The 23,595-nt window shown below is 36.7% G+C and overlaps 2 protein-coding genes across 3 annotated transcripts; one reads left to right on the top strand and one right to left on the bottom strand.

Annotated features, from left to right (window-relative positions):
* Positions 1-619: 619 nt before the first annotated feature.
* Positions 620-20,661, bottom strand: arih1 (ariadne ubiquitin-conjugating enzyme E2 binding protein homolog 1). Of its 2 annotated transcripts, none has more exons than XM_079621396.1 (15): positions 20,540-20,661; positions 19,215-19,501; positions 17,532-17,599; positions 17,270-17,414; positions 13,059-13,151; positions 11,854-11,909; positions 11,204-11,270; positions 10,772-10,878; positions 10,430-10,472; positions 8,850-8,921; positions 8,627-8,757; positions 6,096-6,162; positions 5,743-6,003; positions 5,527-5,639; positions 620-3,043 (listed from the first exon to the last, which is right to left on the bottom strand). In XM_079621396.1, exons 2-15 carry the CDS (start codon positions 19,497-19,499, stop codon positions 2,959-2,961), a joined length of 1,593 nt encoding a protein of 530 aa, XP_079477522.1. In that variant the 5' UTR covers positions 19,500-19,501; positions 20,540-20,661; the 3' UTR covers positions 620-2,958. The 2 variants fall into 2 exon arrangements, with proteins under 2 accessions (XP_079477522.1, XP_079477523.1); XM_079621397.1 differs by having other exon boundaries at positions 6,105-6,162; positions 20,540-20,660.
* On the top strand, positions 20,454-23,586 carry arl2bp (ADP-ribosylation factor-like 2 binding protein). The gene is made up of 7 exons (XM_079621398.1): positions 20,454-20,710; positions 20,984-21,053; positions 21,139-21,200; positions 21,466-21,572; positions 21,667-21,752; positions 22,385-22,481; positions 22,685-23,586. Exons 1-7 carry the CDS (start codon positions 20,590-20,592, stop codon positions 22,790-22,792), a joined length of 651 nt encoding a protein of 216 aa, XP_079477524.1. The 5' UTR covers positions 20,454-20,589; the 3' UTR covers positions 22,793-23,586.
* Positions 23,587-23,595: the final 9 nt, after the last annotated feature.

Here is a 23,595-nt window from a genome sequence, read left to right as displayed (position 1 = left end):
CAGTAATAGATTATAATAATACACAATATGTTTTATTTCAGTCACTTTACTTTTACTTAGGTTCCTTAAAGATTAAGAAATAAAAATTTCTCCTGCGACAAAACCGGTTTAAGAAACTCTAAAGAGAAATTACATAAGTGACATTTTTCTGCATCCCATTTGTCTTGTAGGCTTTCGTTTGGATTTTCACAATACATTCTACAAGTCTGGTGGTAAATGTTGTAGCTTATAGTGTTTCTCAGGCGACACAAAGTTGAAGCGAAGTTAGAACAGGTGAATAATTTAATCTCATAACCGAACAATAAGCAATATATCCACCCAGTTCCGAAGGCCATGCTTTATTACCGTTACAATTCTTCAGTCACTCACATCGGTTAATATTGGTCTCCCTCTTGTGGACATTTTCATTGTGAACATTGAAATTAAAACTACGCTCCCTCTCAAATGTCTGTCGTCTATGTGGAGTCACGACATCTATGAGCTTTATTTGTGAACTGCATAATATGAGGCCCATTTATATGAAGCATAAAATGCTTGTTGACAAACGATCCAAGCCAACCAGAACCCTAGATACGTAAAACAAGCTAGCTTGAAATAAACAAAAGCACACACACTAAAGCAATGTTTGCAACATTTTGCACTTTAATATTTGTTTTCTTCAAAACGAACAACTAATTTCTTACACATTTGTACACTATGTATACAAGAAATCAAAAAAAATTTAATCGCATAAAGAAAGGATACATGTAGAAAAGTATTAAAAGTTTTTGGATGTCTCAACAAAATGAGAGTAGCTGCTTTTGTTACCTTGAATGTTAATTTGGGATGCTCATGAACTACCAGACATGATCAAATAGGCGTAACTGAGAAGCAAACAGGCCGGAAGGAAACCGTTACACACACACACACACACTGCATACAGGGCCAGTATAACCATTCCATGTTTTTTGCAGAACACTCCGTGCATTCCTTTGTAATGGAAACTACAGGGACCTGCAAAATAAGTAGCCAAACTTGGAAGATTTTCCCATTTATTATTCTGCAAAATGCTTGCATGAAATGTCTAATTCTCATTTAATAGTCAATTGACATATATTTATCCCTGGAAGACCATCTCGGCACTCAAAACTTGAAAACAAACTGCAATCATTCCCAGCACACAAAGCAAAATTATTAATAGCCAAACACAAGAGAATGATATTACTTTAAATGAAAAATGCATTTTAGGACATTTATTTTCATGGCGCACATTTGAAATGTAAAAAAAGAAAAGCCAATATATGAATCACACATCCAGCAGAAAGAGGAGGAGAAAAAAAAAAAATCACCAGTTTGAGACTGACACTTTGGTGTTGTCTGAATAAGCCAACTTGATCTAAAATGACACCGTCCCACCTGTGTCTATCCGGGAACCCCACCCCAGGGGTCTCAGTGCTTCAATGATAGCCACGGTGTGTCCACACACACACACAATTTGTACATTTTTGCATGAACAAAGTGTACACAAATGCAACATCACAGTACAAAGGTTACATCACATTCCCTGCAAACTATATCATGACTCAAACGGCCCTTTGGAAAACCATCCCGGGTGCAAACGTGTGATTATTTTACACTAAATGAATTTAAAGCAGTGTGGAGATAACAGTGGCTTCTGACTATTAGTTCTGCGTTGTGCGAAAGAAAAAAAATGGACCATGTGGGAAATGCCTAACCCTGTTTGTCAATGGCTCAGACGGAACACTTGACAACAGATGTCAAGAAAGCAGCTCGACAGGCCCAGCGGTTCGATTTAATCTACGTGGATGTTGGGCGGACAGAGAAAGAACCTCGAGCCGGGGTCAGGAACGAAGAATTAACTTCAGAGAGACAAAAAGAAAAAATATAAAAAGGTTATATGAGTGAATGTCACTCAGTTTGGCTCTCAGAAATTATTCATATAACTCTTAAAATCATACGATCCTAAATCTACCTAGGAGAAGAATAACAGCAAAGGAGGCAGAGCAGAGGAAACCACTGTTCTGTTTGAAAATTTTTAACTCTTGGAAAAAGCAGCGAACATTAAACTACCCCCATTTCCTCCAACTGTAAAGCCAAGAAGCTCCCACAAAACTTCTAGTCGGCAGAAGCGCACCACCTTGGCATGATCTGCTGGATTTGGCAGAATATAGCCCTGCTCCGTCCCTGAGGAGCAAAGGGAGACTCACGGGCTCCCCGTTTACGTCAAGTCCAAACCTCTTTTGAGGGGCGATCCAAGATAGGAAAGACACTCAATCTACACAGCAAATATACAATTTTTTTTTAATATTTGTAAAGATAAATATCTTTTAAAAATGATGCAAACACATGCCACTCTTACTCTTTAACTTCCATGCATATGCATTATTTACAAATTGAAAAATACCGATTTTTGTCTTTTTTTTTTTTGGTTGTTTTTTTGTTTCGTTTTTTTTGTGTCCTATTCCACTAACGTCTGTATGCCAAAAAGTCGTCTCCTTACAATCAACATTCAGCAAACCCAAACACGGATCTCGCCAGACATGGTCAGAATTAAAGCCATTTTGAAAACAAAGTCAATTTTCAACACACAAAAAGATTATATAAAATAAAGTCAAACGGAACACGTCCACAAACATAACTGATAAGAAGGGAAAAGACTTCCGAGGGCATGATCTTACAATGCAAGCTTTTTGTTGGATTTCTCAGTCTTGCGCTTCACGCCGCTAACAATACTGCTGAACATGTAATATTTGTATTTTTAATATTCTCTAACTTTTTCTTTTAAATATAATTTACTCTTATGCTTTTCATGGAACAAAAATCTGGACAAATTCTGCAACGCAGGGCGGTTTGCCAGGGAGGAGGCAGCAGAGGTCTGTGCTGCTCTCTCTTGTCATTGCATCAGCGCTCTAGTGGGTGGAGTTTCTCTCAGAGAGTCTGTGGTGTGGAGGTGTAGCCTCAATCCTCGATGTACTCCCACAGGTCTTTGTCGTAGCCTTCATGAACGTGTTGCAGCAGCACTCTCCGTCTGCTCTCACAGTATCTGCACACAGGAGCATCAAAACGTGGATTGTTATAAAGGAACAGAGCGCCGTCGAGCACGGCAAAACAACACGGCCAGAGAATGAAAAAGTTGCCTTAGATCAGTGCTTTGCAAACTGGGGTCTAGGGAGCTAGACTGTCTGTGGAAAATGTTAATGTTTTGTTGTTGTTTTTTAAATGTATTTTTAGGGATGTCAAAGTTAACTTAAAGGGGTGGTAAAATGCCATTTTCACAAGATGCAAAATAAATCTCTGATGTCCCCAGTGTGTGTGTGTGTGTGTGTGTGTGTGTGTCGTTTTAGCACAAAATACCCCACAGATATTTTTATATAGCATGTTAAAGTTGTCACTTCCTGAGGGTTTTCAAAAACGCACCGTTTTGTGCCTGGCCCTTTAAATGCAAATGAGCTGCTGCAGAGGGCGGGGTTTCAAGAGCGCGCGCGTGTGTGTGTGTGTGTGTGTGTGTGTGTGTGTGTGTGTGTTAGCAGCTGCGATTACCTCACGCAGACACACACTAAAATGACAGAAACTGTTCTGCCTTTAATGTTAAAACGGAGTCAGACAAAGATGGAGAGACTCAAGAAGAAGTTAAACATTTAGAATGCAACAGGACGTCTCTGAATGGTTAGTTGATGAATTTATGTTGCTGATGTGGAGTTAACTATCTTCAATATGGATATTCTGTCTGATATAGGAACTGTTGTGAGATGCACACAGAGTGACTTTCTATTGCATGTGAAAAGATGGATGCTAAAGTTTGAGCTGACTCCCAACAACTTTTCCTCTTCTCAACATGGACTGAGTGTTCCCGGGGTCGGGGTTTATGTACATTTTAGGGTTGCTGATGTCACTAAACCCGGAGGAATGTTGTCTAGTCCCTACCAGCCGTTTGTTGTAGTCCTTTTCTTTAAAAGCAAATATCTTCCTTTGCTTTGAACTTTGAGCGTTGTAACTTTGCAGATGTTGTTAATGCTCAAACAGCAACATTACACACTAACTAAAGTTAGAAAAGTGAAATCATACTTTACCACCCCTTTAATTAAGGCATTTAAAAATAAATGTAACAAATATTTAATACTAAAAATGTGGAGAGCGGAGCATGCGTAGAATCGTCATGAGTAGAACACAAAACTGACAGTAACTCCAGTGGAGAACAGTGTCTGGATCTAAAACCCTTATATGTCCGTCGCTGTGAGTTATTGAAACCACACATGAAAACCTGCAAAACGCAGTAGACGCATTTGTGCAGCTCTCTTCCATGTGAGTGAGACGCGAGTTTGCCCTATACAGAGTGTTAGCTGCTCAACTGCTTACTCTCGTGGCATATAGCCACACAGCTAAAAGTATTCTTAATATGTTGGACCTTTTCTTGAAAGTAGCCTACATTTACCTGTTGACACATGGCTTCACGAACACTCGTAAGAGCTGTGATTGTGATGTTTGAGTTGAGGGAGGCACAACGCGCAAAAGGGCCGTTTGCAAAGTATGCAGTACTTTTGTAATTCCGCTAGGTGTCACTAACATCGCAGAAACTACTAATTTTCCTTTAAACGCTATCGGTGCATCGGCTTAGGACACACAAAATACGTATTTAATGTACGCCGGAAGTATTTTTTATTTTAATTAAGAATGTAATAAAAGTGTAATATAATAAATATTAGTTGCCAATTATAAATAAAATAAGTGAAATTTAATTATAATAAATACAAATACAATTATTCTTTAAAAAATAAGTTGAAATAATGCAATGACTTTAACAAGCGCATAGACTATTGATTAACAACCTCGGATAGTGACAGTTGGTCAACTTACAGTAGGTTTGTCTTTAACGGTTTATTAGTTTTTGTAAAAAATAAATATATACATTTTGTCTATTTAGTTTTGGATAACATGCAATGTGAATTTCGTTGAACAAGATCTGGCAGCAACAGCACATTTGTCTCGGGCGAGTGATTCGTGGACAGCTTTCCCTGATCATGAGATCCCCGATATGCCATCAAACCAATGAGAATGCAGGACAATGATGACAATACATAACGATACTGTTGTGGATCCGCTTATCCGAAGCCCTCTGTAACTGGTAGATTTGAAGAAAATTACAGTCGTTTGGCAAATAAATAAATGACAGACAGTTACAGTACATACGTAATAAAAAAAATTATCATGTAAGCTTTATGGTACACCTCAAACAAGGGTATTTATATTCATTTATAATGTTAGCATTAATTAGCGAGTCCACGAATGGCTTGGCATGCAGAGCATTTGCAGCTTATAATGACTGCACGCCCATGATATATAAATATTTATTTATTTATTTTCCGGAAAATGCTGAACATTTGGCATTGCCTTGTGTTTGCTGCAAAAACTGCAGGTAAACATTTTGTTTGTTTTTATGTTACATTGGACATGTTGTGAATGGGTCTTAAATCCATGCTTGTCATAGACAGACAAATGTTAGTGTTAAATTTCTATTTGTACACTTACCTATATTTATCTTGTACTTTCTGCTTAATGTCCTGCAGAGAATCTTGGGAGATGTCTCGTTCCAGATATCCAGACAGAACCTCGGTGGCATTCTCCAGATCTGCCTGGTTATTCTGGGTGCAAACACACAAACCATCAAACATTTAAAAATGACAGATTTAAAAAAAAAATTGACAATTCAATAAATCATATTACAAATGACCATCTCCGGTTTACCTCGAAGATGATAGACTGGTTGTTCTTCTTGAGGTAGAATGCAAAGACGTAGGTGAACATGAGCGTGGAGCGGCACTGGCACAGCACGTCCACGGCCTTCTTCAGAAACTGCACCTCGATCCACGACATGTTGTGCTGCTGCATCTCCTCCATCTTCTGTTTGACCTGGGCGTACAGCTTGTGCTCGAAGCGCAGGCTCTGCATGTGGTTCATGTAGCGGTTGCAGTAGAACAGGTACCTCTGCAGGGCTGCTCTGGAACGCTGCGCAACACAGATCAAAATTGGGATTAGAATAATGTTTAATACTAAGAACTAAAATTTGAATATTCAAACACCAGCACAAAAGGACTGACATTATTTACCTCTTGAGCATCCCGCGCTGCCTTCGCGTCATCCTCGTTGTAGCGATTACAGTTATACCTATGGGTAAACAGAAAAGAAAAACACATTCCAAGAATTAGTTCTATTAGCCAATAATGTTTTGCACATCAATAAACAAATGTAAATTTCAACAAAATCTGTTTACAAACACATCATGAAACATTAAACTCTGATTTTCAGTGGTCGTCAGCTGAATAAGTCACTTTTCCAAAGTGATTTGTAAACGGATGACTGCATGGAACAAGGAGGAGGGGAAAGCTCGTCTTTGAGATCTCGGGTTGAAGATGGACCTACTGATCCCAGACGTGCATATGTAAACGTTGCCTTGGGTTAACCTGAGCGAGTTTTCACTTTCTTATTATTGGGGTGAAAAAAGAGATTGAAAGTTATACTTTTTCGTTTTTTTGTTTAAATCTTGAGACAAGAATTTCATAACATTAAAAAGCAAGCATAATGAAAGACCTTTCGCAGTGGATCACAAGAGGGAGCAAACATTTTTTGGAATCCGGTTACTTTCACCAGTGCATAGTAAAACATTGAAAACACGGAGTGGAGTGTTTACAGAACACTTTGAATTAAAGTCACGCCACTCTTCTCATATGCTCTCATTGGGGCATTGCGTTCACAAGCTAAGAAGATAACTGCGTAAAGTAATGAAAATGAATGAGAAATGACTGCAATATATCACAGCTTTGAATCCCAATGCACAAACTTTGGTCCTTGAAGCCCCCTCCTTACATATAAGAAACCCTATGGAAAAAGTGGAAGGAGAAGAGCACATGTATGCAGACTGAAGAGCAGTTACTATTATTGGGATTGGTTAGGAGTTATTTTATAAAGAGGCTTGAGTTACACACACCTTGTAGATGTTGAGCTTCGCCATACCTTAATTCACATCATTAAAATGTGATCGTCAAGTTGAGATACTGCGTATCGAATCAATAAAAGTGATTATTAGCTGTTTGCGATCAGTAGCTGATTGTTTGGAGCATTCAATGAAACATAAGGGTTATGCATCCATATTTGACCGCAAAACGTATGAATTCTAGGTTGGGAACAACTGCAATCCTTGCGGATAAATACTATCAGCCCAGAAGGTATGAATATTGTGATGTCTTTTCAACCTTAAACAACCCAACAAATAAAAAAAATCATCACAATAAATTCTATATTTCTAACAAAACGAAAAAAAACTGTGCCCGGTTGCATAAAGCACCTTAAAGGTAGGGTAGGTAGGATTTATATAAAAACTTTTTACCAAATTTGATTAAACTTTCTATATATATCAATGCATAATTAAAATGTAAGTACTCTGATAAAAAGAGTATAAAAATCGAGTGACTCTAGACCGTTTAATCTTCATTAAACACAGCTCATTATTTCCATTCGGGACGAATCACAGGATTGGCTTGCGCGACTGTCACTCGACGTCGCCATGACTACCGCCGTTATTACTGGCTCTGCCCACGTGCGCGCAGTCGCGCACCCGTTTTTAGGTGGGAGTGAATGGAATTAATGAGCTGTGTTTAATGAAGATTAAACGGTCTAGAGTCACTCGATTTTTATACTCTTTTTATCAGAGTACTTACATTTTAATTATGCATTGGTATATAAAGACAGTTTAAACAAATTTGAATAAAAGTTTTTTTTCGACAATTCTGACCTACCCTACCTTTAAGTGAAATTTTCCCTTAAGTTTGCCCTTATGTTTCCCTTAAACATGTTTCCCTTATGTTTCCCTTAAAAAGGGTGTTGCAGAAAAATACCCTTAAGTGTTACTTAACGGTTTTTTTAAGTGAAACGTCATAAACACTTAGAATTTCCCTTAAATGCTGTTTTTTCACTTAAGTAATCCCTTAAAAAGCGTTAAGTGTTGCATAAAACCCCTTAACGGTCATTTCCCTAAGTATAACTTAAGGTTTGGAAATCGTAACCTTAAGAGTAACGCGGACAAAAAATAAGACGACATGGCTGAATTTATGGAACGAGCTGAAGATAATTATGTGCCAAGAATAATTTTTAGGGATAGGGAGAACCCTATTGTTGCATGAATACCGTTTTGATCGACGCGCAATATTTGACATCACTAACAAACTAGTACGGCGCCCTTGACCGTGTCACACATCGCAACCACTCTTTACCTGCGGTGTTACAACTGCTTATAGCACTGCGTTTTTTTGCAACTGGGAGTTTTCAGACGATAGTGGGAGATGTTTTCCACGTTCATAAATCGTCTGTCAGCAGAGTGGTTCACCGGGTTGCGGGGGCTATTTCCCGCTTGTGTTAGTGTTTTGCGTATCTATGGCAACAACAGACTTTTATAACGTGAATCCAGGATCGCTGTCGTGAAACACTTAAATGTTTCCCTTACCTAAGAGAATCGTTTAAGAGATTATATGCAACACCCTTAAGTTATTCTCTTAGGTAAGGGGAAATCGCCCCTTAAGTGTCATACTTAAGGGAAAAACTTAAGGTGCTTTATGCAACCGGGCACTGAACCTACCATGCAGAGCCATGTGGCTCCCAGGGCCCCAGGCAAACCCAGCAGAATTCTGCTTTGCAGTTCTGGTTTCGGCACACCATGTGGTTGCAGCCACCATCTTTCTCTATGGTGACGTGGCATTTCGGACATTCCTGCAACACAACGGCAAGATGGCTGTTATTCATCTGGGTCATCAGATGCCACAGAGAAAAATTCACCGCACAAAGTGAGTCTACCCACTGACCTTTGTATTTGCTGCGATCCAGTTTGATGTCTCGCTGTCATCATCACATTTTTTAATCCATTTCCTTAACCACTGGGATCGAGAGGTAAAATAACATCAGAGGACATACAAGAATCAAAAAGTGAGGTATTCATGACAGAGAATATTACATAAAAACATGCACAAGAGCAGGGAGTTGCGGCAGTGCTTATGAAGGGTTAAACGTTCTCTCTCAATGGAAGATGATTGTAATCCCCATATGAGAAGCACAAGGGACTAGAAGATTCCTTTGTTTTTGCCAAGACTACCCCCACAATAACAAGACAAGTCTCTGAAGAGCCTCCTAATGCTAGAGTAGGAGAGGTGGCAGTCTGCTAGCTTTCTTTGTTCAGATAGAAAAACTTGCCATACCAAATCAACATTTTCCCTGTTTTCTACACAGTAAATGTGCATTACTTCATTCAGTGCTGTCCTTTCAGAATGGATGTCAATTAAAGGTGGGGTAGGCAATGTTTTTCCTAAACAGTTGTTGTTATACTGGTTGGAACACTTCACATCCTGATAGTAATCAATAATAGAAGTGGTCTAAATAATAAGAAATCTGCATATATCTTCTGTGGAAGTCTCAAGACCCAAAAATGTTTGTCCAATAATTGCAATGTTCAAATTTTTTTGCAATCAATTCAGCCCGAATGCAATAAGAGGATTTACTACCTGCCTGTCAACCCATGTATTTGCTTAAAAACACTTTGGCGGAGACAAGGCCAATGTGTTCACGCTATAACTACCTTAATTAAGAGCTGGCAACCTGTGATGTTCTGCTCTGTGCGGTTCACATCCACAGATTCATATTTGTGCATTTCTATGGGAACACTATCAACGCAAAATAAATCTTCAGCAGTCAGGTGGTTCAAGCCAGCGCTTTTTAAGCTGTTTACGTTCATTGTTATTGTAATCTTATGTGTATTGTGGCATGAGGTAATTTAACGCCGTCTCTCGTGACGCTTCGAATACTCTGCTCTGGCCATGGGCGTTCATGTGCTTTGGAGAAGAGACTTGGCTTTTTGACACTCTGAAAGGAGGTAATGGGATCTTGTGATTTTAGAGCTAGCTTGCTATTGCTAGCTGCTCCGAAATTGCCAACCCTACCTTTAATGGCAATCGAACTGTGCATTCTACTAATAAAAAAAAATATCTACTCATTTTGCCTCAGAATTTAGACAGTGGGTGTTTAGCACAAACATTTTTTACACAATGTAAAAAATAAATACATCAGTGTATTTATGGAAAAGTATGATCCAGGTTTTTCTGCAAGAAATAACAGTAACTGCTATACTGTGAAAAACACAGAAGCCATTGTTGACAAAAAAAGCTTCAAAAAATGTACACGACATAAAACCATGACTCGATATATTTATATATAAACACTGATAGCATTGTTGTGCAATTCCAGTTGATCTTAAAGGGATAGTTCACAGAGGAAATAAGTTCATACAGGTTTGAAACAACTTGAGGTTGAGTAAATGATGACAGAATTTTCATTTTTGGGTGAACTATCCCTTTAAGGATTTTTTTAAAAATACAATGAGTCCTCAACATACCTTACACTTCACTGGATCGTGCCAATTTTCTCCACAGTTGAAGCTGCAAATGAAAAGAGAGCAGATAAGCATTCTCTGATCTAGCACAAACATAACAAAAACACATTCTCTTTTAAAAGTGAGTGTATATATGTATGCACATTTTCCTCTAATGGCTCTAATGACTCTTTGATTAGAAAAAATTAACAGGTATCTTTGACGGCTGGATAAGATTACCAGTGCCATCCTGAGTTCTAGTGTCACTGGCTTGATCAGGTCTGCCCTGAGCTGTTGGAAGCCCTAAACCTGATCTGAGGCCACGTACTAAAAGTATTTGATCTCATTATCAGTTCAGTGTCTTACCAAAACTGCCGACCACATTTGCACCGTACAGGTTTGGCATCTGGGTACTGTACTTTGACAACGTGATGACAGTCAGGTGCTGGACACCATTTTAACAGTCGGTTACACTGCAGATAAAGAGACCAGAATAAGCCAGATTTACAAATCACAAGTGAAGCAACTTAATGCTTCCATATCTGATGATTCGTGTTATCCAGCATTATTTGAGAAATGTCTTGTTTCAATAAAAGCAAGGAAACCTGACCTTTAGTACAAATTGTTCACATTATCAATGTCACAAATTTGCTTAAATTTGATGACCAAGAAATCTTAAACATTTCTTCACTGTATTTCACAACTTTTTTTCAATCTAGCCAAAATCGTAAAGCTTTTATTTAAGTTTTTTAAAAAATCCCAGATTACACTATATAATAGAATGAAATGAAATCCCACCTCGACAAAACTATTGGTTATTAAATGCTGGTACTTCAACTTCACTTTCGAATCTGTAATCAGTCGCCTGTTGAAAGAATTGAGACATGTTTAAATCAGACAAAAACAGACATGCATGCTTCTACATAATAGATTTAATATCCACCCAAGGCCACAAAGAGCATATAAAAAGGATCAGACCCTGTACCTGCGTCTTAAAAGCAGCAGGGAGATCATATGTAGGTTAAGACAACTGTGCGGATCCAAAATAATCTAACTGAATCGACAGGAGGTGCTGTGTTGTGACTCACACTTCCAGCAAGACAGGGTAACAGACTGTCCTACTTCTGACTAGGAATAAACTCTATCGGCTCATCTAGGGTAGCCATAATATACTTCAGAACACACCATTAAGAAGAATTAATCTTACGAGGCTTTTATATATCCCAAGCAATGGGGAGAGGAGACCGACTTCTCTTAGAAGAATACATTGGAGGAATTTTAATGGCATGAGTTTTGATGTGATTCTTAAATCAATTATAATACTGAGATTAAGATATTACTTTTATTGAAACAACTGCTACATAAAGAAATATTTGGAGGATGTTAACACGATGGCCACAGAGAGAGGGGTAAAAAAAAAAAAACTGATTTATTTCTCAAACACTTACATGACTGTGTTGTCATCCACCAGAATATCACAGCTATGAGCAGGACAAGAAATGGTCTAGAATGGAAACAAACAAGCTTGTGTTACAATAGGTCAGAGAAACAGAAAAAATGTCAGTTGACAGAAAAAAAAAATCTTCTACGGCCAGTATGAATAGCTTAACAGCTAAAAACACAACCGATGCAGTATTTACATCAGCCTGTCAGAGTGATGGGCTGCTTTCTCATGTGTATTTGTGTAAGAGCGAGTGCTCTCAGAAGAGAGACTGCATCTAATAGTAATGCATCAACTGTCAAATGCACTTCTTGGTCAAAATGCTATAAATATAGTCTGTTACATTCACAAACAGTCAGTCAGTGTCAAAACATTTGATTTGTGCATTAGACCTTGCAGTGTAAATGCAGCGACTGCCAGTTATGTCTATAATATTAAGCAAGCAATGACTACATGTGAAGAGAGAAAAAATAAAAATCACTGCTCTTCATTTTACTCTATTTAAAGCAATGTTTACTTAATTGAGAAGTACTTGACGGCTACACTACAGTTCAAAAGTTTGGGATTAGTATGAATTAAAAATAAAAATAAAAATAATTTTATTCAGCAGGGATTCAAAAAATGTATCAAAACTGACAGTAAAGACATTTATAATATTACAAAAATATTCAAGCAAATGCTGTTCTTTTGAAGTATCTATTTGTCATAGAATCCTGCAAAAATGTATCGTTGTTTTCACAAAAATATTAAGCAGCACAACTGTTTTCAACATTGATAATAAGAAATGTTTCATGCACACCATATCAGGATATTAGAATGATTTCTGAAGGATCATATGACACTGAAGACTGGAGTAATGACAGCTGAAAATTCAGATTCAGATTAAATTCAAAATATTAAAATATAAAACAGTTACTTAAAATAAAGTAATATTTCACAATATTACAGTTTTAACTGTATTTTTGATCAAATATCCACATGTATTTATGCATTCACAATGAAAACATTTTTAAAAATCCTACCGACGTGAGACTTTTGAACTGTAGCGTATATTATTAATCTTCAAATGTTTAAATAAAGGTGTGTTCAAATTAGTTTTGCTGTGGCATTAAGAGCCATGAAAATCCACTGTTATTGGTATCAACTACTGACATTTTGGTATAACAACAACCCAATCTAAAGGCTATGTGTACTGAGAGCTGGAATATGTACCTGTCCCATTCCTTCCTCTATGATTTTGGTGGTTAAGTAATCGCCCCAGCACTGCATGCAGAACTTGTGCCCACATTCCAGACCAGTGAAGTACTGCAAAAGAACAGTAGACACCAAATCCACATTTAAAATCAGAAGTTACAAATTAATAATACAAGTTCTGAGAACAGTGTAAATACAATTTCATTAGGGCTGGGTTAAATATATAAATCTCTCGATTTTAATCGATTCACATTCTGATGGATAGTGATTCTTTCAGTTCATGCTGTTTTTCTCCCATCCAAAATATCACAATAAGCTTACCGGTAGTTACTTTTGATATGAAACAGTCTCTGCTCTCAAATTCTGTCAATTTTACTACGAAACTCAAATAAATGATGTTTTTGCAAGCTTTTAAATTGTAATCAAACTGAAACGTGAAATTTTTGTCAATACCCAGCCCTAAATTTCATGACATGAAATAGCCTGAGAACTGTCTTTTTTCTTTTAGGGGGGATCTTGCAGACTCAATAAGGAACTATTATATACAGAAATACAAATGTCAAATACTGCAAAACATTAAACCTAAAAAAGCAATGAAAAAAATTCTAGCTAACAGCTATCCAGTGTTGTATGCCCATGAAATACAATAAGCTTTGTTCTCTTCAACAGATCGATAAAACCAACAACACTGTTGTTTTGGCTCATAGTGATCTTATGAAGCAGTTCTGAACAGGTGACAGGAGAAGAGTCAGCCACCGTGATTATCTACTGCTCCTACAAAGTATCCCTTTGTCATGTGTTTTAGTCTCATGTAGGGGTGTGCAAATTTTTATTTCATGATATGAGAAATTGTATTTCATGATAACGATACATATCACAATATATAGCTATTTTGTGTTATTTTTGTCTCATTTCTGTTATTAAAAATGAGAAAAAGAAGCAAATTACAAACGACAGGGGACAAATACAATAACAAAAATATAATTTAGCCTAAACAAACTAAGTGTTTCAGGTACAATAGGTTTATTTAACATTTTTATTTTCATTTTATTAAACAAGATTAAAAAAATAATTGTACAGTGAAAGTTCATAAAACATTTCAAAAACTATCAAGGATAATACACACAAAAAAGCCAAAGGCTTATTTCCATCGTGGTCCTCTTAGCCTACTAGTTAGAATTAGTACATAAATTTAATCAAACTTAAAAATTAAATATTGCATAGTAGGCACTGTTTTAATTACATCTAAATGTATTCTTATTAAAGACATGAACAACCGCCAAATGCGGGTAAAAATCAGCTGTTGCGGGTAACGCTGTCAAATCTCTAGCCAATTTGACGCGTTACTTATGTTTACTCACTTTGCTGGGGTAGTGTACACCAATTCTGCGCAGATTTAGCGCAAATACTCAACTCGTGAGTCATCATGATATATTAAATACAGCTTATTGCGCAACAAATAACAGCGCGCTTGTTCATTTGCATTGAAGCAATAGCGAAGATTAAAAAGCATTTGTTTACAGAAAAGACACTGTAATTATGCTTATGTTTTTAAAGCTGTGATGTAGTTAATCTGGCTAATTTCTTCTTTTTTTTGGCTGATAGAAGTTCTTAATGGCAGGTAATTAAAAAATTTAGAAGCCAAATTGGCCAGTGAGTGAAAAAGTTAATTTCAAACTCAGGTGGTAATGATATATATCGTCATAATACCCAGCCCTAGTCTCAGGCCCCCTGGTGGTAAATGCCCGGTTCTCTCTCTTGGGACAACAGACAACACAGGCGAGAACAAATCAGCTTAATATTTGTGGTAGGACTGACGCAAGCAGAGTATTGCTTACAACAACATCACAAGTACTTTAACTCCTTAAGTGTCACCGGCCCACCGGTGGGCCCAAATTCATTACATATTTAAAATAGTAATATCCTATACTAAACCTAAACTAATATTGACAAACTATATATCATTTGAAAGCTTACAATCTCTAGTTTACATATTTGGTGACTGATTTTCAAAATATATTACAGAGGAGCTGTAATTTATCAATTTGCAACAATAATATTTTCATACTCCTAAGGTGTTCAGTCCTTTATTTTGAAATAGTGATGAACATGAAAAATCATGAAAAAAATGGTAGAAACCTCAGTTTGTTTTCATGCCAAGAGTTCAAAAGATAGCATTTGTTCAATTATTTTAGAAAAAAAGGTCTGAAAATGTTTTAGAAATAAAGAAAAACCATATATGGAAAATACAGGCGCCCTTATATGGGCAGTAATGTCAACTAGTGAAAAAGTGTGGTATTGCGCCCAAACAAAATCTTACTGAAAGCTCATTTTTTGAGATATCAACCTAAAATTTAAAACACAACTTGTTCAGATTTTTGGCTTTGATTTTTGTGCAGTTTTAGAGTCACCAGGGTTTTGAAAAAATATATTTTATATAAAATATGAATAATTAATTTTTTTAATTTTTAATTTTCATAAACTCAAACTTCTATAACTTTTGTTCTGTTACACTTTCTTAATTTATTTAACTTCTACAAAAATCTGCCAATTTTCTTCTTTAAAACAAGACCAATCTTACATCCATATTCCAAAGCATTCTTGAGTTACAAACATTTAAGTTCAGAAAGTGCATTTTCATGTATTTTCAAAAAAAGGGGGGTGACACTTAAAGGGTTAACAACACTGTGCAGACGGCACTAATGGTATTTATGGAACATCTCTTGGGAACAGAGTGGTGGTCAGCTTTATGAAGCAACACATAAACATTGAAATCTGAATTAGACATTGGGTCAAATTAATCATCCTAATAAACTGATATACTGGCATACACCCGCAATCAGATTAAACTCAGTTAAGAAGAACTCAACATCAAACTGATGACAGTTAAATTCCCCAAAGATGAAGCTAGCTGTATCATGTGACCCCAACTGACCCTTTACTTCGAGCAGACAAGCAGTGAGAAAGGAACTTTCACCGGTTGCTATTCCAGTTAAATAGTTCAGTCACAATTCAAAGCAATAAACAGAACAGTTTCCAAATCCCTGAAGTTTTCTTTCAGACAACCACATGAAAAAGCTGATCAAAACAATACATGCATGCCATAATTATTCTATCCTTTCACGCCACGGACATACACACAACATTTCTCAAGGTTCCCTGCAAATCCAAAGACTCGCCTGTTCCTCTCCTCAGCTGCTTTGAATACAATTTGAGTAATCCAGTGAAGAGATTACTGACGAAAAGAGCTCATTAGAAATCCTTCCTGACGGCTGAGACACTGTAGTGTGTAGCACAGAGTGGCAAACAGGAAAACACAAGATGTATCCAAATAATACTGCATACCACCTTCACATACCCCACAATGCAACCGCATCCAAACCATGTGGTAAACAATCTGTTCACACTGCTAAGCGATTCAACAGATCCACTGAAACAAACAGCCACAGATGGAATCTTCATACGTTGCATTTTATCAAATGATATTGGGAGAAAAACTATGGAATGGATTTAAATATAGCAAATACACAACTGTGAAAAAGTTTGGGGTCCAATTTTTTAATGAAAGTAATTAATACTTTTATCTAGCAAAGACACATTAAATTGATCAAAAGTGACAGTAAAGTGACCATTACAAAAATTATATATTTCAAATAAATACTGTTCTTTTGAACTTTCTAATCATCAATTCCAAACAGTTTTCAGCTAATATTAATGAGAAAATAATATCCGTTAAAATTATATCAATAAGACGTACGGTACAAGCATAATAGAATGTGACACTGAAGACTGGAGGAATGATGCTGAAAATGTAGCTTTGCCATTAAATGAATAAGTGACATTTTAAAATATATTAAAACATATTAAAATAATATTTTAAATTGTACAAATATTTCACCATTTTTGTCTAATGTATTTTTGATCAAATAAATGCATCCTTGGGGAGTATAAGAGACTTCTTTCAAACACCAAAAATTGAACAGTAGTGTATATTAAATGGAGCTGAGAGTACCACACTTTTTTTTATTGACTAAAATTATTCATCAAATTAGCCAAACTGTCTAAAAAAGAACATCCCAGGGATAGAGGATGTGCAGAACTGTGTGAACGATGGCAGTTGTATTTCCAGGCACAGATTTCATGCGAGTCTGCTAATAAAATATCAGCACAGCAGCCGTGGAAATAGATTAATCAGAGGCAACGAAAGCGACTGCGCTGAGGGCACTGACCGAGTTAGGATAGTTGAGATAGCAGATCTGACATGGCATGTCCTGTGCCGACGATCTTGTGTTCATGAGGCGTGTCCGAGACTTCTTGCTGGGGTTTATAACATGACACTCTGAAAACAGCTTGTCCAGGTTACCATCAAAGTACCTGCAAAGAGATAAACGCTAGATTATTCTCAAACTTTGCTGGTTCAGTATTGAATAGAGACAGGTGTTAGCTGACTAATACTCTGGTGGGAGGGAATAGACCACAGAGAACAATTACCTTTCCATCAGCTTTTCTTTGTCCCAGTTGAAATGACTTAGTAATATTCTAGTGATTGTAGCAGGATTCTGTAACAAGAGACAAAGGCATAAATCATTTTATATTCAGCAAGTGTGTGGTCTGTGTGTACTAGACAGATATACCGGTATACTATAGTTTATATTAAGTATATAGTTTTACTTTTTACTTACAGATCAGTTATACTTTTGACTACCATACTGAGACAGAAGACCAGAATATTAATAAACTAGACACGTCCACTGTATATATTGGATTTAATCCAGTACGTCATCGCGATACAGACTGCGAGGACATCTTGGGGATTGTGGCATGAAGGACAATGCTTCAAAGAGCAGCAATGACTTTTTTTTTTTTTTTTTAAGACAACAGAGTGCATTCTTGCTTGTCAGGGAGACAAAGCATGTACCACAATACTCCAAAAAGTTGATCAAAGTGCACATTGACAGGCAGTCCAGAGGGATACTAGGAGACATAACCAGTATAACCTTCTGAATTTCACAACCACCCCAATTTGACATTCCTGAACTAAACCAGGGTCTTCACTGGGTTCAGTTAAAAATGTCAGGTGTGTTGAGAAAGCTTGCACTGCACTGGGACAAACAGACAACTCCAACACAGAAATGGGTAACGTTATACTGTAATATATATTATAAAGTGATGCACAGCTCACTTCAACTTATCACAATAACAGCATGCACACATAAAAAGGCGTTTGCTGACTGCATAGAAGGTGCCAATCTGACAAATAAACGCAAAATCTGTACATTAACCAGCATAAACAAAACAATCAAACTGCTGTTAGCAGAGTGAAATGTCGAGCTTCACGAGACTCTTTACCAGCCTGTGGCTATGACTCTGCAGCAGAAAGCAAACATTAATTATGACTCAAATTCACTTTGATGAGCTATTTTTGTGATGTTTAATCAAACATAACCAGCCATGATGAAGCATCGGTTCCGCCATGTTGTTGTCGGGAGCAACTAGGACTAGGTAACCCACACATGCTAACGCGACCTAACCCATATCCCAGCTAAACAGATGATGAAGAGGACACCTTCTTCATCGGACTACCAACAACCAGCCCTGAAGACATATGAAACATATGAAGACATCGCAATATAGTTTTTTTTAAATGTACTTAAACTGGGGCTGTTTGCTCGTGGTTAGCTTACTAAGCTAGTGTGACCAGGAACAAGGGGACTCAAATAAAATGGAGATTTACAATATCATTATTTTACTTTATGTGACTTGGTTTATGATAAGTTCAGATGCAAACGTGTTGGCAATAGAAATATACTTTAGTTTAAATCAAGCAAATTGAAGGGAGACATGTCAGCATGATTTTATATGCAGGTGAACTAACGTTAGAAGCTAGTTAAGCATCTTATGTCATTACTGGATGAGTTGAGGACAGGGAGAAGACAGGGTTGACGCAAACATGCTCCTTCATAACCACGATCATGACCATATATGTCTCCTATTGACGTATCAACACTGTCTTTTCATTCACTTTGGTTTAAAGGACAACTGGTGGCTTTTTCACGTCTCGTGTGTTGCCAACGGCGGGGCAAAGTTTCCCTGAACGATGTAAAAATGTCCTCTTTTGTTATAACGGGTATTCCAGGGCGATCTGAGCACAGGGGGTGCCCTGAAAACACTTACCTGGATGACCTCGTTGACCTCCCTTATACACTCCACCATATGCTGCAGGATCTGTTCGGCAGTTAGAACTTCAAAGCGGTAGTCTTCCTCATCCTGCCCGGGCCCGAGGCCGCTGCCCCCGGTCTCCCCGCAGTCGTCTCGCTCTCCGCCGGCCACAACGGGATCAACCAACTCCACCTCGCCGAGCTCCAGGGTGTCGTCCGCGGTCTCATCTTCGCCGCTGTCTTCGCTGCATTCCTCTTCCTCGTCGTCGAATTCGTAATTGTAACCCTCGTCTGAGTCCATGACTGGGTTGCGTTTAATGTAGCGACACGCCAAGTGAGATAAGTTCGATGTGTTTTATTTGGCAGACAGAGCAAAACAAAACGAGAATACTTCTTTAGCTGCTAGCATTCCAGTTTTTTCAGCAGCAGAGAAAACAACAACAGAGGAGCGACGCTGCTGCTGGCCCAACAAAGAGACGCAGCGTCACGGGCCGACGCCGAGTGACGTCATGTGCGTGACACAAAACAAGGGAAGTTGTTAGGCAGCTGCATTAAAATGTTGATTTGCGATCATATAATGAATTTGAAACTACACCAAAATATAAAACACATTTTGAAGAACTAAAATAAGTTTGTATATTTTACATTATTTAAAAAAAACAGTTCTTCATTTGTTTTGCCTTTGTTTTTATTGGATATTGTTCCAGAAGAAATTGAAATATATATTCTACATACTTCACAATTGGGATGTGTGGTACGGATTAGTGTATCTAATGTGGTGTTTTATTTTAAAGATGACATTTTGCATGGGAAATAAATATATAGTACAGTACAACTAATAATTATATTCGGTAAACATCATATACATACTAATGTTCCAAATTCCGTACATTTTAGAAATGTGAATCTCATAATTGCATTGCAGGGTGGCTTTGTATAGTGTTGTGGAATTGCGTTGTCTTTGTTTGATTTATTTTGTCCTTTACGTTTTTACGTTTACATCTTCAATAAACTTTTTTTTTTTTTAAATAATGGATAGATATATGGATAGATTGTTGTTCAGTGTGTCGAAATAAGACAAAATGGCTATATTTTATGATGCCGATTATATGTAATGATAGCATAGATAAATAATCATGATTTCCTCTCCCTCCACAATAAAGTGGGTCATTATTAAAATTATTTGACCTATTTTCTGAGTGGTGCCTCTTAGTATGATCTTGTTCATTTCGTTCAACTTTAAACGTTTATCAACTGACTTACCAAAACCTCATTAATTAGAAAAGGCCAAAATGAACCGCAACATCTAAAAACCTGTGTAATGGTCCGGAAATAGCATACCTTATTTTTCTGGTGTTGGGTTGTCCTATGACTCAAAGAGGCGGAACTAAATGAAAGGAAAGTTGTTTCTACCGGAAACATTTCGAACAAGTACGCGTTCTCCCGTTGCCGTGGCAGCAGCGACTTCAGGAAGAACGTTAGGGCGATTTATGATGGATCATCAAGAGACAGGTAATTAACGTTAATTGTTTTAAAATATTAATAAACGTGCGAATTGAAAATAATCGACTGTATCTCGCGTTTGATTGTGCACTGGCGTCTTTAAAGCTGCAGTGCGTCAGCCATGCACCTGCTCTACAACCAGCTAGCTTACTGAAATCTGTCATAGTTTCATGATTGCCATCATATCTGTCGCGACTCTTCGCCGGATATTTAAAATTCTAGCTGTGGGTTTTGTAACGTTATTTACACTTCTTTATCTCTACTTTCTTTGAAACCCAAAAGACCTGCTGAGTGGCATCGAGAACATAGTTGACATGCAGAATTTGGAAGAAGAGGATTTTGCTGTTTCAAAGTGAGTTATATAGATTGTTTTCTGTGAAAATGCAAGTAACTTAGCTTTATAAAATTTACACATCCATATGATTTTGTCTCTCCAGATCATCAGATGCTGATGCAGAATTTGACATGGTAATTGGGAACATCGAGGACATTATTATGGGTATTCATCTATTTATTAAATCACTTATGACCATAACTTTAAATCATTAGTATAATCTAGTAGAATTAATCTTTATCAATGGTGATTCTTACATATCTGTCAAGAACATGTCCCAGTCAATTTATGTGAACAATGTGCTTAATATAATTTAGTTTTTTTAAATGTCATTTATTTTTCCTAATTTTTTATTTTTATGGTTTTGGTTGAAATATGACCTAGTTATCATGAAATTCAACAAGTTGTAACTAACACATTTTCTCCACAGAGGATGAATTCCAGTATCTTCAGCAGTCTTTCATGGAGAAATATTACCTTGAGTTTGATGAGTCTGAGGAGAATAAGCTCAGCTATACAACTATATTTAATGAATATGTACGTGCTACTTTGAGTTTTTATATCACACATTTGTGGCCCTTGTTGAGATTGAAATATTAAACTGTCATTTATGATTTTTTTGCGATTTCAGATTGAAATTCTAGAAAAGCATCTGGAACAGCAGTTGGTAGAGCGAATTCCTGGATTCAACATGGATTCCTTCACCCATTCACTTAAGTATGGCGAATTCACCAGCTGTTCTAAACCCAAGTATAATCCTTGTGACTGCCAATACATATATTTTGTTTATTTGATATATATATATATATATATATATATATATATATATATATATATATATATATATATATATATTAAATAAACCATACAGACCAGAGCAAGTCTAAGTCAGATGGGGGTTTCAATCTTTTAGATTCCAGGTGCCCCTAAATATGATCATGTAATGTGAGGGACCCCCATCCTAAAATTTAAAAGGTATATATTTTCAAGTATAAAGACCCGGTTTGTACTAAAAAAATGTTTATTACAAATATGTGTAAAATAATATTTGGAATATATTCAGCTTCTATTACTTTACATCATTACTTTTTCCTATTCACAATAGTACTGGACAGATAGATGTATTATTATTATAAATCCATTATTACTTATTTTGTTTTATCTTATTTTTTATATATATATTTAGTTTTTGCGGCCCCCTGGACCCCAGTTTAAAAAAACCTTGGCTAAAATGTCTTATTGTAATACACATAATTTACCACTAGATGGAGGTGTTTACATTGAAAAGTATTCCTTAATGGTGACTTTTACCTGTTGATTTGTAATCCTTCTCTCTTTTTTTCAATTAGACAGCACAAAGATGAAGTGTCAGGTGACATACTTGACATGCTGCTCACTTTCACTGACTTTATGGCCTTTAAAGAGATGTTCATTGATTACAGAGCAGTAAGTAAAAAATCTGTTCTTTTCTTTAAACTTCAAAATATAGGATTTCTAATGTAAAATAATGTGTATTCAGATTCTACAGTTAAGAGTAAAGCTGTTCTGCTTCAATCACTTTGGCTTATTTTTCTACTTCCATGAACAAAAGCTATAAATGTGCCAGTAGTCTGTGGCAGAAACTCATTTTCCCAATCTTCTTTTTATAGGAAAAGGAGGGTAGAGGATTGGACCTTAGTACTGGACTGGTAGTGAAGTCATTAAATTCTGCTTCAGCTTCACCTCTGACCTCCAGCATGGCCTCACAATCGAGCTGAACCATTTAAAGTGGGGATTTCATGTAAATGAACTTAATCAACAATTATTTCTCCCCTTTAAAAAGATGAATATCCATTGAAAATTATTTTCCAACTTGTCCCAAAACAAACAAACATTGTTATATTACACTGACAGTTGACAGTCTTTGTTTAATTTAGGTTAATGTTTAAACGTAAAATTCAGGTTAACCTCAGCTCATTCAGTGACTCTTCTAACAGTATTCTCATGATCTGTCACTAAATCCACTCAGTCTGGATTAGTCCTTCATATCTAGTTTTGGCCTACACTGCAGCAAAACACTATTTCCGTTTCTGACCGAGTTGATGTAGGAAGTTTTAATGAGCCTCAACATCTCAAAGCTGCCATTGCACTTTCACGCAAGAACCTCTCCATTTTATATATTAGATTCCAAAATAATTCCTTTCACTTGACAATCAAAAAGGGCTTTTCATTAAAAATAAGTATTATACAATGTGCCTGATATGACAAGTTTTGGGGAAAAAAACATTCACAAGCTTGAAGTTTCCCCAGGTGAAATATTACATTGTAAAAAAAAAACATGATGTTCATACAATTACCAGAAACAATGCAAATAATCTCATACAGTTTTTTCATGCTTTTTAATGTGATGTTGAGTCCATTTATTGTAAAAGTGAGCTTTTTAAAATACGTTTTGTTGATGTATACAGTGCAAATTTCAGCTTTTTTGCTCCCTTTACATAGAATGTGTTGTTCCTACTAGATGAATGTTGCATAGTCGTGTATATTTGTATATATAGAACTATTTGAGCTTGTGTATGAA

Source organism: Phoxinus phoxinus, assembly GCF_949152265.1.
Source record: "Phoxinus phoxinus genome assembly, chromosome: 8".
Classification (NCBI taxonomy): Eukaryota; Metazoa; Chordata; class Actinopteri; order Cypriniformes; family Leuciscidae; genus Phoxinus; species Phoxinus phoxinus.
The sequence above is the reverse complement of the archived record's forward strand: the minus strand, read 5'-3'. Positions and strand labels throughout refer to the sequence as shown.

What these genes read in the sequence shown, in the direction of transcription:
- arih1 (XM_079621396.1), bottom strand. Translation starts at nt 19,499, where the DNA reads ATGGACTCAGACGAGGGTTACAATTACGAATTCGACGACGAGGAAGAG. An exon ending in TAACCAATAGTTTTGTCGAG is followed by an intron (nt 10,879 to 11,203) that starts GTGGGATTTCAT and finishes CTTTATCTGCAG; the next exon opens with TGTAACCGACTGTTAAAATG. An exon ending in AAATGTGGTCGGCAGTTTTG is followed by an intron (nt 10,473 to 10,771) that starts GTAAGACACTGA and finishes TTTCATTTGCAG; the next exon opens with CTTCAACTGTGGAGAAAATT.
- arl2bp (XM_079621398.1), top strand. Translation starts at nt 20,590, where the DNA reads ATGAAAGGAAAGTTGTTTCTACCGGAAACATTTCGAACAAGTACGCGT. An exon ending in GATGGATCATCAAGAGACAG is followed by an intron (nt 20,711 to 20,983) that starts GTAATTAACGTT and finishes GAAACCCAAAAG; the next exon opens with ACCTGCTGAGTGGCATCGAG. An exon ending in CAACTATATTTAATGAATAT is followed by an intron (nt 21,573 to 21,666) that starts GTACGTGCTACT and finishes TTGCGATTTCAG; the next exon opens with ATTGAAATTCTAGAAAAGCA.